Below are 20,251 nucleotides of genomic sequence, written 5' to 3' on the forward strand. Positions count from 1 at the left end.
TTGGACCTTAAAATTGTTTTAAAAAAAGAAAAACTGCTTTTATTCTTGCCGAAATAAAACAAATAAGACTTTCTCCAGAAAAAAAAATATTATAGGAAATACTGTGAAAAATTCCTTGCTCTGTTAAACATCATTTGGGAAATATTTGAAAAAGAAAACAAATTCACAGGAGGGTGAATAACTTTTTTGTTGTTGTTTTTTGTAATTAAATGTATTATAATAGTCAACTACTGTTCTTAAGTATTTTTCTATTTTTATAGAGAAAGGTTTAACACCAAATGTGATTTTCATTGTTCACTTTTGTTTGATTATAGGAAAGTATCATATACACAAAACAGAAATGGGCTAAAGGAAAACCAAATATTTAAGTCTTTTTAAAGGGCACCTATTTAAGCTAAGATAAGACTTTGATGTCGCTAGAATGTGTCTGTAAAGTTTCAGCTCAAAATACCTGTCGGATAATTTATTATAGCCTCCAGAATCTGCCCATTTTGGTGTCTGACTACAGTGTAGCTGTTTTGTAGCCTGTGGCTTTAAATCCAAATAAGCTGCTTCTCCCAGCCCACCGTTCCCACGTGCGTGTGTACTTTTCCTGCGTTACATCAGATAAACAGCAGTCAGTGATAGAGACAGACACGGATAATGCTGAAATACAGCTCATTAGTCAAAAATAAGTAAGTTTATTTGATGTATTTGTGGTGGAGTTTATTCAAGCTTTTCTGAAAGGATGAGTCACACACACAAATGCTGTTTGCAGTACACACACACATATACATCTGTGTTTACTGACACAATGTGACCGGGGTGATTATAGTGGTTAAGAATTACATGGTGATTTTACTGTCTTTATTACAAACATGCTCTTTTTTTTTACGTTTTAAACGTGTTAAGGAGCAGCTGATCGCAGAGAGTTGAACAGATGTTTTAATCCCAGTTTATTTGCAAAAAATGTGGACATGTTATTATGGAGACATGGCCCCTGTCAATCAATTTGATGGGCGGGGAAATCACTGGGTTTTGAGTCCTATTTTAACGTCAGGAAAGTTTAAAAAAGAGACTTGTTGGGTTTATATCACTCCAATATGACAGTGGACACACTATACCTAGACACAGATCTGTCCAAACAGCTTATAAAAGTTGATTTGTATTATTGGTGCCCTTAGACATTAGACATTAGATTGAGTTTTGCCTTGGATTGAAAAATAACGTGAAGTAACGCAAAAGGTAACACTTTATTTTAAGTCACAATTGACTCTATTAACTACAGACTTAATACCTGTCTATTATTAAGATATTAAGCTTTTATTATAGTAGTTATAAATTATGATCTTTTTCTACATCCCTAATCCCGATACCAAAACCCATCTTCTATCTTACTAACTATTGATAAACAGCTAATTGGTAGTTAATTTAGCTAAATGCTTTAGTTGATGGCTTGTTAATAGCGTGAACTGTGGCTTAAAATAAAGTGTAGACTACTGTTCTACAGTTTGGGGTCAAATTCTTTATTTATTTTAAAAAAAAATTTAAAGGATTTAATCTTGTATTTGACAATGTCACATTAAATTGATCACAGACATTTAATATACCAAAATTAACTTCAAATTACTGCTGTTTATTGTTGTTTAGCTGTTTCCAACATTCAGAATACAGGGTTTCCACACTTCTTGAAAGTACTTGAATTTCCGACCTAGATTGAAGGTCTGGAAAGTACTTAAAAACAAATATAGGTCTTTGAAAGTGCTTGAATTAGATTTGAAATAAAAATTTGTTTATGGTGTTATTTTAACAATTGTACTGTGCTGATGTCAAACACAGAAAGAAAAAGTCCTACATTTAAAAATCGCTAATTTAAGTACAATACAAAATACTGACAATATCACTGACAATATCACTGACAATATCATACAATAACACTGACATGTAATTCCCATTTAACAATTTTAACAACATTTGACTAATTTTTCTTTGTACATGGCTGTTTAAAACGGTCAACATTTTTGAACACATTCAAAATGTCATCATTACTCTGACTTTTTAATATAAATATAAGTGTATATATAATAATAATAATGATAATAATAAATATATAATAAATGTAAGTGAAATGTTAAGTACATTAAGGACTTTCATGGTGCTACATGCACTGACAGAATTAAAAAGGGGCTTAATTTGAAAATATTGGTACTTTAAAAAGTCCTTGAAAATCCTTGAATCTGCGGTTCATGAAAGAGTGCGAACCCTGCCTAGTGTTTAGCCCTGTATAAATCTGAAATTTAACTCAGAATGGTCTTAAAAAGTCTTAAATTTGACCTGGTGAAACCATGGTTAAACAAAACAATGAAGATTGTAAAGCTTTTCAGAACCACTTGAGGATGAGTACTGTAAATAGTGTATAAATGTTTAGTTTTGGGTGAACAATCCCTTAAAAAAACACTCACATTTTTAAAATCAAAATTTTCCTCCAGCGTTCTCTGATAATTTATCCCTCTCTCTGTAACATTATGCACGCCTTCATCTTAGTCTTTATCATTCAGCAGGTCTGTGACTGAAAGGTGTAACGTGAGCCTGTGGTTCAGAAGAATAGCAGCTGCAAAAAGTGCGATGCGTTCGGCCAGGAAGAATAGGGGGCTTTAGGACCAAGAGGTGCGTGTGTCTCTTTGAGGAAAGAACAAAGGCTGACATCTCCAAGATGAAAGGCGGGTGAAATCTAAACTAATCAAACCCAACGAGGCAGCTGGCCGGGGTTCAAAACGCAGCCACACCAAGAAGTCATTTAAACTTTCACATTCGCTCCAGGCTCAAAGAAAACAGTTAGGGTGGGGAGCCAAGAGAAAGAGAGGAGAAAAAAAAAAGAGTTCAAAAACCAACCTGGCGGAGAGTCAAACAGGTGTATTAAAGAAAACGTCCACGCTGTGTGTTTGTTTCTGAACGGACCCCAAAGGGCGGGTGGGCCACAGTCTGCTGCCTGTTCATTAATACAGAGCTCGTACAAACGTCTGGACTCTGGAGCTGAGGGGAAATGCTTTTGGAAAGCTAAACTATTCTGAACGAGATTCCTATAGTATGTACAGTTGAAGTCAAAATTATTATGCCTTCTATGGATTTTCCCAAATGTTTACCAGAGCAAGGAATTTTTCACAGTATTTCCTATAATATTTTTTCTTCTGGAAAAAGTCTTATTTGTTTTATTTTGGCTAGAATATATATATATATATATATATATATATATATATATATATATATATATATATATATATATATATATATATATATATATATATATATATATATATTGAAAGGGTCAATATTATTAGCCCCCTTAAGCAATATTTTTTTGATTGTCTACAGAACAAACCACTGTTATACGATGACTTGCCTAATTAGCCTAATATGGCTGATTAACCCAGTTAAACATTTAAATGTCACTTTAACCCTTTCATGTTTGAGTTTTAAATACTCCAGCTGACCCTCCTGCTTGAGTTTTATTGTGACCATTACCAAAGTCCCTTTAAGGCAAGTCATTTCACTCGGCGACCATCTTTGAAACGCCTCTCAGGCAGTATGCGCGGGCATTCTGTCTGAATGGTGAAACATCAAATTCTCCAAAACTGTTAGCCAAGCTTACGATTACATTACATATTTAGAACCACCAATAAAATGAATCAACAGCTGTCCCTTTGGATTCATTTCTAAATGTTCAAATCAAACAAAATCGGCATATTTTCACAGGTTGCCCAGCTAATGCGCATTGAGGATGAGTACTGTATATAGTGTATAAATGTTCAGTTTTGGGTGAACAATCCCTTTAAAAAAAACACTCACATTTTTAAATTCAAAATTTTCCTCCAGCGTTCTCTGATAATTTATCTCTCTCTCTCTCTCTGTAATCACTCAATATGAACGAGATCACAACACCAACCTCATTTATGGCCGTCCTACACACTATTATCCTCTGAATAATGCTTCGTCGGATCGCGCTGATTGTCTTCTTAGGAAATTCACAACTTGGTCTTGATGGTGAATCTCCTCCAGAAATGACAGCGACTCTGTTTACACGTTTGTATGCGTTTGAGTAGTTGCTGTCATGAGATGTGCGTTTGACAGGACTGACTGTACCTCGCGTTTGTTTCATACAGATTACAAAAAAAACTAACTTTTGTATTCAAGTGCACTTGGTTCATTTAAAAGTAGAGATCTCAAGCTTTATTTAGATATATTTGACTTATGTCTGTAGAGCAAGTATTTGCTGAGATTCCAGTGTGTTTGTTGACCACCAAACTGTGTTAAAAGCACACGATCCAAGCATCTCTCCTGGTGAATCGTCAGTCTACAGCGATCGATGATTGGCTCCTGTATTAGTAGGCGGGGCTTCATTCGCCATATTGACCGTTGCACTTTTCTCTATTCATAACTATACGAGTGACATGTCTTGTGTATTCTGTAGTCTTTGTAGAAAAAGATCCAAAGAAAATCGGCCGATTTTCTTTGGATCTTTTTCTACACATGTTTGTTTTTGATCGAGCACCTGTCTTTGAGATTTTCTGATGTGCGCACACTTCTGTTTTTTATTCAGTAGTCTTTGCCATTACTTAGAATCCATTGCGTTCTAAAAGTCTTATGGCGAGTTTATCACGTGACCCACCAGCCCCAATGATCCACATCTTTATTTATTTATTTATTTTTTTTTGCCTTTTTCTGTAAATATTAACAAATTTTCGAATTATATTGAGAAATTTCTGATACTCTGATTCTCAAATATGTGATAGAACATATATTTTGCCTTTTAAACAGCTTAATGATCATATGAAGCTGCGGTCACACTGGGCTTTGTGTGTGCGAATTCTGTCGTATGGCGCTGCGAAAAGGGGCGGGATTAAACAAGATGATTAGACCTTTAAAAAAGCGAGCGATTGCTCCATGTTTTAAATTTCTGCCCAGGGAGGTCGTGTTTTGATCCTCGATTGGTCTCACGCAGTCAAGTGATGCGATTTCGCAGGTCAGAGCTTGAACTTTGCACCGCAGCAACATGCAAAACTTGACGCATGACCTTGTGTTTCCGGTCTGACGCATTCGCGTGCGTATGAATGGAAGTTTATGGGAAGAAAAGTCAAGTGTGACCGCAGCTTTATTTGTTATATGATGGCACTTTAAATTGCGCTTTAAGCTGAATACTACATTAGTATCTTGCAAAATAAGTAGTAAAATATAATGTATTGTCATCATGGCAAAGAGAAAAGAAAAATTAAATATGTTTAAAAATAAAAATCGGCAGCACGGTGGCTTAGTGGTTAGCACTGTGACCTCACAGCAAGAAGGTCACTGGTTTGAGTCCCGGCTGGGTCAGCTGGCATTTCTGTGTGGAGTTTGCATGTTCTCCCTGGGCTGGCGTTGGTTTCCTCTGGGTGCTCCTGTTTTTCTCCCATAGTTCAAAGACATGTGCTATAGTGGAATTGACTAAACTAAATTGGCCGTAGTGCGTGTGTGTGAGAGTGAGTGAATGTGTATGGGTGTTTCCCAGTGCTGGGTTGCGCTGGAAAGGCATCCGCTACATAAAACATATGCTGGAATAGAATTCATTCTGCTGTGACGAGCACAGATAAAATACGGGTCTAAGCTGAAGGAAAGGGTTTGAGGAAACTATTTTTTTCTATTAAGGTCTGATAACATTTCTTGCAAATTTGAGATAAAAAATAAAGTCATGTGAAGCCGAAAATGACAATTTTTCAGAATAGCAAATGTTTGCACTTTAGTTGTGATTGGAAAATCAGGGCTATTCCACCAAATATCGATTTCTTATTCTAGATTTCTCTTCTGAAGTTAAAACATTGGCATTGAGTTGTCTAAAAATAAATGTGTTGTCTGTCATGTACATGCCGTCAGTGTTATTTTATGTGAAAGAAAAAGCTCTTAAGTGGCAAGATTTTTATTTAAAATTTAGTAGAAATGACATAAAAATAACTATAAACTGAAGTATAATTCAATTCAATTCAATTCACCTTTATTTGTATAGCTTATACAATGTAGATTGTGTCAAAGCAGCTTCACATAAAAGGTAACAGTAAATAGGAACAGTGTAGTTCAGTTTGTAGTGTTTAAGTTCAGTTTAGCTCAGTTCAGTGTGGTAATATGCGGTAGTATAATCAATATAATAGTAAACTGAGAATTTTCAAGTGGTCTGTTAATGTTTCCCATACCTGTTTATATACAATCTAAGAATATGTTTATATAATATTTTAAAAATGCATTTTGCATACTGCAGGCCATTTAAAATGATAGAACAAAGAAGAAAAAAAATCCAAATATCTAACGTTTTGTAAATATATATACACTGTAAAAAAGGCTCCACACAATTCCCACATGCTGTCCCAACACAAATCAATTAAGTTATCTTAACAAATTAAAGTGAATTGAACATAAAACAATAAAGTTGTCCCAAAAAAATCTCAAGAATTGTGTTGTTTCAGCTCATTTTAAATAAGTAGTTTGAACTAGCAGCAAAATAAATCTTTTGAGTGTATATGAAGATTTCAGATGCAAGTTTTTGAACAGCATATATAATAAGAGAAGTTATGCAGAGATGTTATGGGCTCCTGTAAATTAAAATGTTACGTGCAATAGTTAATTTATGTACAATTTTTGCACTTTTAAAACTGCATATATGGAGTGTATAAAATAAATAAATGTTTAAAACAACAAAAATAATTGAATTTAAAGTGTTCCCATTAAAAATGATGTCCAGTATCCGTATGTTTTAAAAATGCCTTCATCACACTGCAGGATCGTTTCAAATATTCTAAATAACAAAACAAATTATTATTATAATAAACAAATGGGGCGGTACAGAGACTTAGTGGTTAGTACTGTCGCCTCACAGCAAGAAGGTCGCTGGTTCAAGTCCTAGCTGGGCCAGTTGGCATTTCTGTGTGGAGTTTGCATGTTCCCCCTGTGTTGGCGTGAGTTTCCACCGGGTGCTCCGGTTTCCCTGACAGTCCAAACACATGCGCTATAGGTGAATTGGATGGATTAAATTGTACATAGTGTGTGTGTGTGCATGTGTAAATGCAAGAATGTATATCCCAGTACTGGGTTGCGGTTGGAGGGGTATCTGCTGTGTAAAACATAAAATACATAAATAAACAAAATTTTCCGTAGTGTATGTGTGTGAATGTGTGTATGGGTGTTTCCCAGTAATGGGTTGCAGCTGGAATGGCATCTGCTGCGTAAAACATATCCCGGAATAGTTGGTGGTTCATTCCGCTGTGGTGACCCATGATAAATCAGAGACTAAGCTGAAGGAAAATGAATGAATAATAAAAAAGAAAACATAAATACAGTATTAAAATAACGATGATCAGTTACAGAAAACAGTGATCACTCTTTCTTTCATAAAAACATCCCAAAGTCTATATGGACATTTTGCTCCAGCTCCCCTTTTACCTTCTGAAGTCTGTGAGTCAGAAAGTCTGTTTTATTGTTTCTTTTCAAGGCATTTCAAAAGAGAGCCGAGTTCAAAGCCTCCATTGGAGAGCAGATATTCTTTCAAATGTTCCCTATTTTTAAAGGTGCTATTGCTTTGGAAGACATTCGCCCACGGGCAACGTAACAAACGCTTACAAAGCAGAAAGTGAACTCTGGAAAAATGCTTTGATTCGACTTCAGTGAATGAGTGTTTGGACAAATGTTCACGGCTAACACGATCAGCTATGAAAGTAAATACAGACGGTTCTGAACCCAGAGCTTGGCTGAGAAAGCCATACGAGCCAGAGAAGCTCATTGCTCTTTTATAAGTCAGAAGTTGCTCTTTTAAAGCTCAGTTATGATTCATGAAGAGTCAACAAGTGGAAAAAGTCCATTTACTTCCGTAATCTGACAGCTGTATATGAGTGAAATAGGATATTCAGTGAAAGTCGGGTTGGGGCTTTATTTTACACTTCTGTAATTGACTTGTGTTATAAAATGAGTAGTATTTTCTCATTCACTGCTTTTTCTGTGCTTATTTAAAAGTACCATATTAAGCATCCTTTCCTTAAATTCTCTACCTGACTGATTAATCTAAAACCAAATAATAACTCGACCACACAATAGTCCACCTAAAAATCCTTATCCTGGCAAATGAGTTGAGCCATAATCTGACAGGGAGACATGTCCAGCTGGTCAGGCTGGAAAATGACCAGCTAAATCCAGCTAAAATTAGCTTGACCAGCCTGGTTTAAGCTGGACATAGCTGGTTTTGGCTGAGCTCCCAGCCTGGTTAGGCTGGTCAAGCTGGTTTTAGCTGGTCATTTTCCAGCCTGACCAGCTAAGACCTGGCTGGAAACCAGCCTGGAAATGGCCAAAACCACTCTAAAACCAGGCTGGTTTAAGCTGTTTTTTTCAGTAGCGCTCCTAGGCTTCAGTTCATGGCGCCATGTGAACACAGTGGGGGCTTCCCTGCTTGCTTCAGCCTATGTAACCCGGTGAGTGATAAAACAATGCAGTCCTCTGTAGCACACCCTGTTGTTGTCTGTAACACTATTGTTGCCTGTAATAGTGTTGTCCTGGTACTGAAGTTTTAAAAACGTCAATTCCCAGCTAACATTTAAGCGCCGCTGAGCGCGCTCATAAACACAGCTGATTTGCCATATTATTCACCAGTGCTCAACAGAAATGACTGTGATTGGCCGTGAAGGTGATCAGTTCACCGCTCTTCACAGAGTGCAAACACAGATACACAAACACTAGAGCATTTTAAAGACACAAAGATCAGTCGATTCATTAGCGGATCGCTCGTTTGTGTTTGCACTCGGTAAACAGAGGTAAAGTGCAGTGAACTGATGACCTTCAAGGCCAATCACAGTCATTTCTGTTGAGCACCGGTGAACATGATGGCAAATTAGCGGTGTTGCGTTCAACAGTGCTTAAATGTTAGCAGGAAATGGATGTTTTTTTATAAATTTCAGTAACGAAATTCAGCACCGTGACGGGTTTAATATAGTAAAAGATTCAGTTCATTAGCTTGAGTTTGATAAATGGCATCTAAAATGTGTGTTTGGGAAAGAAAACGTTTGCTAACTAGTGCCATTTCCCTTAAATTAGCTGAAAATGAGGTCTAATATTCCTTTTTATTTTCACTTTGCATTCAGAACAGACAATTCGGGTCACTCTGAAGGTGGTAAAAGTATAAATTTGTGTCGATTTCTCTTCGCTGATAAGATATACAGCCAGGTACTCAACATTCCTGTGTGACTCAGGCGATACTTCCCACCTCAGCCTCGATTCCGCTTTTTTAATGGTGGCCGCGTGAATCAGTCTATGTTAGGGTGAAATGGAAGTTTTTAAAATTTCAGTACAAAATTGGAAATTGTGACAACACTAATTTGTGTGTTTCCGGCAGGTGTGTATGTGTGTGTGTACCTGAGAGGCGTCGTGGCACGTCGCTGATGGTGGGCAGGCCGGTGGCACGGGTGGAGGACAGCGGGGTGGTGGAATGGATGGAGGGAGACGTCATTTGGCTCAGGTATGGAGGATATGGCTGCTCGTAGGACCATGGTGGAGAGGATTGAGCCTGTCGAGGGTCTGAGAGGAGGAGAAAAGAGACAACATTAGTCGCAGTTTACTATGGTGAGCTCAGAAATCATGAGTATCTGTCAAGAACATGCTGGGCTATATTACACTGTAAATCATAACCTAATACACTAACATTTTCTTCCAATCATCCATCACTGTATTTGCCTTTCCATCCATCCATCCTTCCTTCCATCCATCCATCACTGTATTTGCCTTTCCATCCATCCATCCATCCTTCCATCCATCCATCACTGTATTTGCCTTTCCATCCATCCATCCATCCATCCATCCCTGTATTTCCCTTTCCATCCATCACTGTATTTCCATTTCATCCATCCATCCATCCATCCATCCATCCATCCATCCATCCATCCATCCATTCATCCATCCCTGTATTTCCCTTTCCATCCATCTCTGTATTTTCCTTTCCATTTAATCATTCATTCATTCATCCATCCATCACTGCATTTCTCTTTCCATTCATCCATCCTTCCATCCTTCCATCTATCCATCACTGTATTTGCCTTTCCATCCATCCTTCCATCCATCCATCACTGTATTTGCCTTTCCATCCTTCCTTCCGTCACTGTATTTCCATTTCCATTCAATCATTCATTCATTCATTCATTCATCCATCCATCACTGTATTTCTCTTTCCATTCATCCATCCTTCCATCCATCCATCACTGTATTTTTCTTTCCATTCATCCATCCTTCCATCCATCCATCACTGTATTTGCCTTTCCATCCATCCATCCATCCTTCCATCCATCCATCACTGTATTTGCCTTTCCATCCTTCCTTCCGTCACTGTATTTCCATTTCATCCATCCATCCATCCATCCATCCATCCATCCCTGTATTTCCCTTTCCCACCATCACTGTATTTTCCTTTCCATTCAATCATCCATCCATTCATCCATCCATCCATCCATCCATCCAGCCATCCATCCATCCATCCATCCATCCATCACCCAATATATATATATATATATATATATATATATATATATATATATATATATATATATATATATATATATATATTTCATTATATTTCACTATATTTCACTAGATCTGTCTTATCTATCTATCAAATTTTATTTATCACTAAAATTATATATTATATTTCACTGAATCCATCCATCTATCCATCCATTGAGAGATCTACTTTTTTTTATTTACTTTAATTACTAAATTAAATGTAAAATAATATTTTTTTCAATTGCCTTGAGATAATGTCAGAATGCAAAAAATACTACTGGTCCTAAAAACAGGCTTCATATAATTCATATAAAATATTAAATGTTTATTTTGTTTCTTTAAAATAAAATAAAGTACACAACGCATAAAATATCAACGAAATAAATAATAGATTACAAAATGCACAATTTATAATGCATGTTATTATTTTATATTTAAAGTATTTATACTATACACTTTATTGGCTTTATATAATTTATGTAAATTCTGCTGAAATAAAAGTATAATAAAATGTAGAATTAAAAATCGCAAAAAAAATATTAATATAATATATAAAATACAATAGGAATCACCATTGAGAAAAAAATATAAAATGTGAGCAACAAATACAGAAAAAGAGCATGCATGACAAAAGAGCGTTCTGTTTAATTGTTATGAAAAAACATAACAATGCAAAAAACAAGAGGAATTTTGACCAGAGTAAATTTTCGACATTCATCGTTTTTAATTATCACCCCCAAAAACCCATCTTGATGCACACAAAGATGGTGACCTTTCTTTTTCTAACAATATGAAGAGCGAGACTGAGCAGACTAGTATAAAAGGCTGTGGTATGTAAATAGCTTAATCACATTCAGAGCCAAGAACGGTTTCCTGTTTGTTTTCTACAGTATTCTAGTAAACACAGCGTCCGCTCTGACGGGAGAGAGACTGGACAGCATCCAAGAGAATGGCAAACATTATGCAAACTCCAAAACCAAGCGCATGCGAGAGACAAAAAACACACACACACACACACCTCATGCTTCAATGTACGCCAAAAGTGAAGCAGGAACTAATGAAAATATTTGGACAAATGTAATGGAATTAAAGCAATAGTTCACCCAAAAATGAAAATCTGTCATTATTTACTCACTCTCATGTCTTTCCAAACCCGTAAGCTGTTATTTTTTCCATGGAACAAAAACGGGAATCTTCATTAGTCATTGCCAAAACCCGGTTTGGACCGCTTGAGATGAGATTTGAGAGCTACAACGCAGAGGAAGATTTAAATTTGCTTTTAAAAGTATATGATTTCTGAAGATTCATCTAAACATCTTTTGGAAGTCGTAAAGGAAATGAATAAACACTTTTGGGTGAACTGTCCCTTTAAGGTGATGTAATCAGCAAATCCCAAACAAAGATAATGCCTTGTTCCAGTAAAACTAGACAAAAGATTTGTGAATTGGCATGTCCGTTCATATCTCTTGTTTAAATCTGATGTTCACTGCCATTTCTATTTATTGCATCATGTAGTCTACCTCTCGCTCGCTTGCTTTTATCTCCAGCAAAACAGGCCTTGAATAAACCCACCTGTTTTTTTTAATACTGATGTTTGGACAGTGGCTGGCCATTAAAAGTCACGATGGAGGAGGGCTGACAGCCAGAAATATTTACGTTAAAGGAACATTACACATTTAAAAACAAAATCAACTCTTTATACAACTGCCCTAGAGTTGAACAGTTGAGTTTTAGCATTTTTGAATTCATTTAGCTGATCTCTGGGTCTGGTACGGGAGCACTTTTAGCTTAGCTTAGCATAGATCATTGAATCAGATTAGACCATTAGCATCTTGATCAAAAATGAGCAATGAGTTTCAATAATTTTCCTATTTAAAGCTTGGCTCTTTTGCAGTTACATTGTGTTCATAGACTGACGAAAAATGAAAAGTTGCTATTTTCTTGGCTAATATGGCTCGGAAATGGCTAGCGAATTATTATCGAAATTTTAAACAGAGTCAAGCTTTAAACAGCAAAAATTATCTAAACTCTTTGGTTATTTTTAAGCAAGATGCTAATGGTCTAATACGATTCAATTATCGATTCTAAGCTAAGCTAAGCTAAAAGTGCTCCAGCCAGACCTGGAGTTCAGCTGAATGGATTCAAAAATGGTAAAACGCTTTCACTCTGGAGGAGTTGCAAAAAGAGCCTATTTTTATACTGAAAATGAAATATTCTAGACTAATATTGCTAGGAAATGGCTAGCAAAATTATCAAAGTTACTTTTTTGGGTAACTAACCTAACACTGGTGACCACCTGCTTACCGAAAGAGCGTAATTGTTATTAACGTACTGATATTAGCTCTGAGTAATATCATTGCTCCTGCTGCAGGCATGGTACGCCAGCAAAGATCCTTGATCATTATGCCAGAATGACAATAGTTCCTAGACATATCGGCCTAGAAAATAGCAACGCTTCATTTTTCGTCAGTCTTAGTGCACGATGCAACTACAAAAGCCTCAAGTTTTAAATAGGAAAATTATCTAAACTTTTTGGTCATTTTTGAGCGAGATGCTAATGGTCTAATCCCAGTCAATGACCTACGCTAAGCTAAGCTAAAAGTGCTCCAGCCAGACCTGGAGTTCAGTTGAATGGATTCAAAAATGGCAATTGTAAGCTGTAAAAAGAGGCGATTTTTATATGAAAAATGAGAAGTTGCTGGGCTGGGCCGATAAACCATATCATATCGAATTGTGATATAATTTATGTCAATAACTTTGGGCTGTTTTTTACTCTATATTGATCTAAGAACCAATCACACTGCAGAAATGGCAACAATGGGAATCTGAAAGTGTGTTGAAAATATTTCTTGCCATTTAATTGACCCTCCAATTTTTGTGGCTTCAATCATCGTTGGGGTACTCTTTTAAATCTGGAAGCATTAACAACTTATATCAAAATATAAGTCATCATTCAATATGGAAAATAATTATCGAGATTGAATTTTTGCCATATTGCCCAAGCCTTGGTTGCTTTTTCCAATGCTGAAAATGGCTAGCGAAATTATCAAATTAATTAAGTTACTTTTTTTGGTCTGGTGACCACCTACTTGCAGAGGGAGAGTAGAGCTTTTTAGCGTACTGATATTAGCGTACTGATATTAGCGCTGCGTAATATCACTGAAGCCTAGAAAATAGCAATTTTCACTTTCCATCAGTCTTTGTAAAGGATGTAACTACAGAAGAGTCTGGCTTTAAATTGGAAAATTATCTAAACTTTTTGGTCATTTTTGAGAGAGATGCTAATAGTCTAATCCTATTCAATGACCTATGCTAAGCTAAGCTAAGCTAAGCTAAAGTGCTCCAGCCAGACCTGAAGTTCAGTTGAATGGATTCAAAAAAGGCAATTGTAAGCTGTAAAAAGAGGCGATTTTTATATGAAAAATAAGAAGTTGCTGGGCTGGGCCGATAAACCATATCATATCGAATTGTGATATAATTTATGTCAATAACTATGATAAGCTTTGGGCTGTTTTTTACTCTATAATGATCTAAGAGCCAATCACACTGCAGAAATGTGCAACAATGGGAATCTAAAAGTTTGTTGATATTTAAGACACTAAATTTATCGGTCGAAAATATATTACGCCATTTAGTTGACCCTCTATTTTTTGTGGCTTCAGTCATTGTTGGGGTACTCTGCAAGCATTAACAACTTATATCGAAATATAAATCATTATGGTTCAATATGGTAAATAATTATCGAGATAGCATTTTTGACAAATTGCCCAGCCCTAGTTGCCGTTTATTATTGTAATACGGTTAGGAAATGGCTAGCGAAATTATCAAATTATTTAAGTTACTTTTTCTGGTGTGGTGACCACCTGCTTGCAGAGGGAGAGTAGAGGTTTTTAGCGTACTGATATTAGCGTACTGATATTAGCGCTGCGTAATATCACTGAAGCCTAGAAAATAGCAATTTTCATTTTCCGTCAGTCTTAGTAAACAATGTAAATACAGAAGAGTCAAGCTTTACATTTGAAAATTATCGAAACTCTTTGGTCATTATTGAGCGAGATGCTAATGGTCTAATCCGATTCAATGATCTATGCTAAGCTAAGCTAAAATGAGCTTATTAAGATGTAAATTTAGCCTATTTTAAAGAAATGTGTAGTGTTCCTTTAAAGGGAAAGGAAAATGCCTGAGCCGGTTTACCTGAGATCTGCGCTTGCCCCTGCGGATTGAAGGAGTTCGGCGTGGCGTTGAGAGAAGGCCGGGGACTCTGGGTTTGCACAGCGACTCTCATGGTGGTCTGGCGTAAACGCTCTAATTCGCTCAGGCGCTCGGAGAACAGCGGCGGTTTAGGGGGGTCTTCCAGTTTCTGTCTGTGTCCTACCGAACAATATTAGACAGAGATTGCAATTAACACCCCAACTGCTTGATTCTGATCAGTCAGTTTTAAAGCGGACAGTTCCCTCAACAATGGACCCTTTTCACATTTGCGATTTTCCCAGCAGCGGACGTCGTCATTGTTGGGTAAATTTAGAGCGCAGTGAGTGGGAGAGTACAACAAATATTTTTTTCATATTTGCTGAAATAATAAAAGAAAAACTCCACAATAGTATTATCAAGACTTTCAGAAAAAGGAAAAAAATAGTGTGAGACTGATAACGGCAGCCAGAAGAGAAAACAACGTCAAATTTACTGTCCTGCTGTATAGACGATGCAGTTTTTTTTATAGTCTATGCTTCAGATGCCTCATAAGCTAATCCTTTTTTTTTTTTTTTTGGTAATTTGATGCAAAGATGGTATAATACATACATAAATGCATATAAATATACAAAAGTTTTTATTTAAAGAAAAAAAATCAAAACATTAATAACTTTTAAGGATTTAAGATTATGATGTCAAATGTGTTGCAGCAATATTGTGAAAAGGGTCCATAATAGACAGAGATTGCAGTTAAAGGAACACTGCACTTTTTTGTAAGTAGACTCATTTTACAACTCCCCTAGAGGTAAACTATTGAGTTTTACCATTTTTGAATTCATTCAGCTGATCTCCAGGTGTGGCCGGAGCACTTTTAGCTTAGCTTAGCATAGTTCATTGAATCGGATTAGACCATTAGCATTTTGCTCAAAAATTACCAAAGACTATCGAGGAACTCAAAGAACGTTGCCAGTGTACCATGGGTGCAGCAGGCACAATGATATTATGCAGTGCCTGCCGCAGCCATGGTAAGGCAGCAAAGTTTCTTGATTATTACACAAGAATGAGAGTATAGTTCCTATACATCAGCCTAAAAAATAACAACTTTTCATTTTCCGTCAGTCTTAATACACAGTGAATCTACAGAACAGTCAAGGTTTTAACAGGAAAACAATCTAAAATCTCTGGTAATTTGTGAGTGAGATGCTAATGGTCTAATCAAATTCAATGATCTATGCTAAGCTATGCTAAATGTGCTCCACTCAGATCTGGAGTTTGGCCGAACAAATTCAAAAATAGTAAAACTCAGCTGTGTGACTCAAGGAGAGCTGTAAAAAGAGCCTATTTTCACAAAAGTGGCATGTTCCTTTAGTACACCTACTGCTTGAATGTAATCAATCTGTCTTTTAAATCAAAAAATGTAAAACTTTCAAGTATTTAAGATTATGATGACTGTTAAATGCGTCATAACATGTTTGTGAAAAGGGTCCATAATAGACAGAGATTGCAGTTAAAGGAACACTCCACTTTTTTGTAAATAGGCTCATTTTACAACTCTTCTAGAGGTAAACTATTGAGTTTTACCATTTTTGAATTCATTCAGCTGATGTCCAGGTCTGGCCGGAGCACTTTTAGCTTAGCTTAGCATAGTTCATTGAATCGGATTAGACCATTAGCATCTTGCTCAAAAAAGACCAAAGATTTTTGAGGAGCTCTGTCAAATTTGATACTGTATCATGGCTGCAGCAGGCGCAATGATATTATGAAGCGCCTGAAAATAATCCCCAGTTTGGTAACTTTAAACATGAGCAGCAAACGGTGCCTGTGTAAGCAGGTGGTCACATTGGGTATATTGATGAAAGTCGATTTTTCAGGTTCTGTATAATGTCATTGCAGCTGCTGCAGCCATGGTAAGGCTGCAAAGTTCCTTGATTATTACGCAAAAAAGAGAACATAGTTCCTATAAAACAGCAACTTTTAATTTTCCATCAGTCTTAATACATGATGAATCTACAGAAGAGTCAAGCTTTTAAGGAAAACTATCTTAACTCTTTGGTCATTTTTGCTATGGTCTAATCCGATTCTATGATCTATGCTAAGCTAAGCTAAAAGTGCTCTATTCAGACCTGGAGTTCGGCTAATTGGATTAAAAAATGGTAAAACTCTCCTGTTTACCTCTAGGAAAGTTGTAAAAAGAGCCTATTTTCAAAAACAGTGGTGTGTTTCTTTAATACACCTACTCCTCGATTCTGATCAATCGATCTTAAAGGGACAGTTCACCCAAAAATATGTTTTACATTCACGAAACTTAACAAAACTTAAAAAGAGATTTTTTAATAAAGTAAAATTGGAATGTACAATGTAGCATAAAAAGCGTTGTAAAATTACTTTAAAGTCTTCACTTGCATTACTGTATTTCAAACAGGAACTTGCACTGCAACTCTGTATGACGTTACAGGGAATGCCCTGAAGCTTAAACTGTTTTTTGAGGCCATGTAGGTGTTTAATGTGATGATTAATAACTGATATAACTTGATTATGATTTCAGAATGCTTGAAAAAAAAGCACACAAAATGTTTACTATCGTTGTATGCAAAATATAGACAAAAATACAGTTTGTAGATTCACAGAATGATCCTAAAATGACCTGGCAGTGAATCTCAGTGATTGACAGAACTTTGATTTTTGAGTGACATCTTTGGGTGACATCATTTTCTCACCATGTTATTGCAAACCTGTATTGTTTTGTATTGAGAAACTTAAAAAGATGCTATGGAAAATATTCACACAGCTATTTAAATGAATGGAAATGCATAAAAAGACACCATGGCAGTAAAACTTACTTATACTCCATGTTTCATTTTGGACAAAAGTCTATTGGATCTGTTCAAAACCCTTGCAGTACACAGCACAAAAGCCATGCAGTATTTTTATAGACTTTTTATGGTAGTGTTAATTTTATTTAATGGAAAAATATTGATCCATAAAATGTTCAAAAAATAGTTCATGCTCTATCTTTCAAATCATTTGAACTTGTAATTTTGTGTGATAAACTGATGCAAAAAAGGACTCCAATTCTTATCTTGAATACACTTGCAATATAGCACAAAATCTGGACTTTATATGGACTTGTATGGTGTTTTTCTGTGGTTTTTGGTAAATGAAAAGACAAAAATCTGACTGTAGATTGCTTTAGAGATCATAAAATTATATTAGGGTGAATAATTGATGACAGACCTGTATTTTTTGGGTGAACTACACTCTTAAAGGAATAGCCTGCCTAAAAACAAACAATGTTCATGCTGTTGTTTTCAATGTAACGAATGCAAATTGGGAATGTAGCGTAAAAACACACTGAAAGTACTGTAAATTACACTCATCCGAAGTATGGTTTCGGAACACAGCCAATAGAGAACAAAAGTCAAATTTCGGTGGTATTTTTATGCTATCCGTTGTCATTTCTGGTCATTGTTTATGGAAAAAAACAGTTTGTAGTTTCCCCAAAGTGTCCTAGAATGATATTAGGGTGAATAACTGGTGATAAAACTGTATTTTTAGTCTTGAAAAAGAATAAGGATGTATGTTGCTCAGAAAAAGACTATTTCTTATTATTTATGCTTTATGTGTTGAGTATTTGGAAGTCATATGATGCATTTCTGCAGTGAATACATGCAAACAATGCCCAAAGCTTGAATAACATTTTTAGACACAAATCTATCAGAACACTTTTAATTAAAAGCAACAGTCATATGGAGTATGGAGTATTTTTTTTTACTGTACTTCATGTTGTTTCATTTTTGGCCAATGTTTACATTCACTATATGGAAAAACAGCAGTTTTCAGATTCCCCAAACATCATGAATTGCCATTAGGAAATGTGCAATCTATATTTAAAGTATTTTGAAGCTATATCACAGTTATGTGTAAGAAACATATGCTAATGCTATTACAGAGCTCAAATAACAACTTTTTTCATTGCTTTGATTGCAATCATTTGATTTCTTAAGTCATATGGACTATTTTCGGGGTACTTTTATGGTGTTTTTGTTGCATTTGGACAATGTTTGCATTGATTTTAAGGAGAAGATCAATTTGTCAATGACATTTTTTGAGAGAACTAGACTCTTAAAGGGACAGTTCATCAAATAACGAACACTCACTTTCACATTGGTTTGAAAACTGATAGTTTTATGAGAGGAACAGACTAAGTATTAATTAAAATCATGTTCACTCATCATCAGCTGAAGGCAAGTTTAAAATTATAGTCTGTCTTTTTCCAAAAAAGTACACTGTAAAAAATGTATTGTACAATTTACAGTAACTTACTGGGATGGCTGTCAGCAAGACTAAATTTACAAGCACACAGTAAATAAATAATTACAGCTGTGCTGTATTTTTACATTACAATAGTAATTATTATAATTTACAGTGCGCTTGTAATAATGTACAGTCCTATTGGCAAACAAAATTGCAAGTTACTGTAAATTTTACAGTAAATTGTAATTATTAATTTACAGTGTGCTTGTAAAATTAAAGTCTTACTAAAAAACAAATATTGCCAGTAAGTTACTGTAAATTTCACAGTAAATTGTAATTAATTTACTGTGGGCTTGTAAATTTTGTCTTACTGGCAACCAAAATTGCCAGAATTTACAGTAATTTTTGCAGTAAATTGTAATTATTATAATTTACACTGTGGTTTTAAATTTACAGTCTTATTAGCAACAAAAATTGCTAGTAAGTTACTTTAAATTTTACAGAAAATTGTAATTATTAATTTAGTGCGCTTGTTAATTAGTTGTCTTATTTAAAACCAAAATTGCCAGTAAGTTACTGTAAATTTAGCTGTAAATTATAATTATTTATTTACAGTGCACTTGTAAATGTGTAGTCTTAATGGCAACCAAAATTGCAAGTTACTGTAAATTTTACAGAAAATATTAATAATTAATTTACAGTGCGCTTGTCTCACTGAAAACCAAAATTGCCAGCAAGTTACTGTAAATTGTACAGTAAATTGTAATTATTAATGTACAGTGCACTTGTAAACTTGGTCTTACTGGTAACCAAAATCGCCTATAAGTTACTGTAAAAAAAGTAAACAAGTAAAAAATGTTGCTTCGTTTTCCGAAATAGTAAGTCAAAATTAAGAGAGTTTGTCCATAAAACAAACTAAATAATCTGCCAGTAGGTTTAGAAAAATAATGTTGCTTTCAGTTTAAAATGTGATCCCTTTATTTACCCCACAGGAAGATTATTTAGCTTGTTTTATGGACAAACTCTCTTAATTTTGACTTACTATTTCGGAAAACGAAGCAACATTTTTTACTTGTTTACTTTTTTTACAGTAAATTTTTGGTTTTGGTGATTTTGGTTACCAGTAAGACCAAGTTTACAAGTGCACTGTACATTAATAATTACAATTTACTGTACAATTTACAGTAACTTGCTGGCAATTTTGGTTTTCAGTGAGACTTTAAATTTACAAGCGCACTGTAAATTTGGAAAACAATCAACCTTTTTTACTTGC

At 35.3% G+C, this 20,251-nt stretch overlaps 1 protein-coding gene across 2 annotated transcripts in view; it reads right to left on the reverse strand.

Moving 5' to 3' along the window:
* The window catches only part of runx2a (RUNX family transcription factor 2a), a 147,966-nt gene that overhangs the window by 12,915 nt on the left and 114,800 nt on the right, over positions 1–20,251 (reverse strand). The window contains exons 6-7 of one of the 2 annotated variants that reach the window (XM_056477665.1): positions 14,728–14,904; positions 9,397–9,558 (exon numbers count right to left, since the gene is read on the reverse strand). In XM_056477665.1, coding sequence (XP_056333640.1) covers positions 9,397–9,558; positions 14,728–14,904 — 339 coding nt within the window. The remainder of the gene's footprint in view (positions 1–9,396; positions 9,559–14,727; positions 14,905–20,251) is intronic. The other variant, XM_056477666.1, reaches the window with a different exon arrangement.

The sequence above is a fragment of the Danio aesculapii genome, chromosome 17, assembly GCF_903798145.1.
Source record: "Danio aesculapii chromosome 17, fDanAes4.1, whole genome shotgun sequence".
In the NCBI taxonomy this organism is placed as follows: Eukaryota; Metazoa; Chordata; class Actinopteri; order Cypriniformes; family Danionidae; genus Danio; species Danio aesculapii.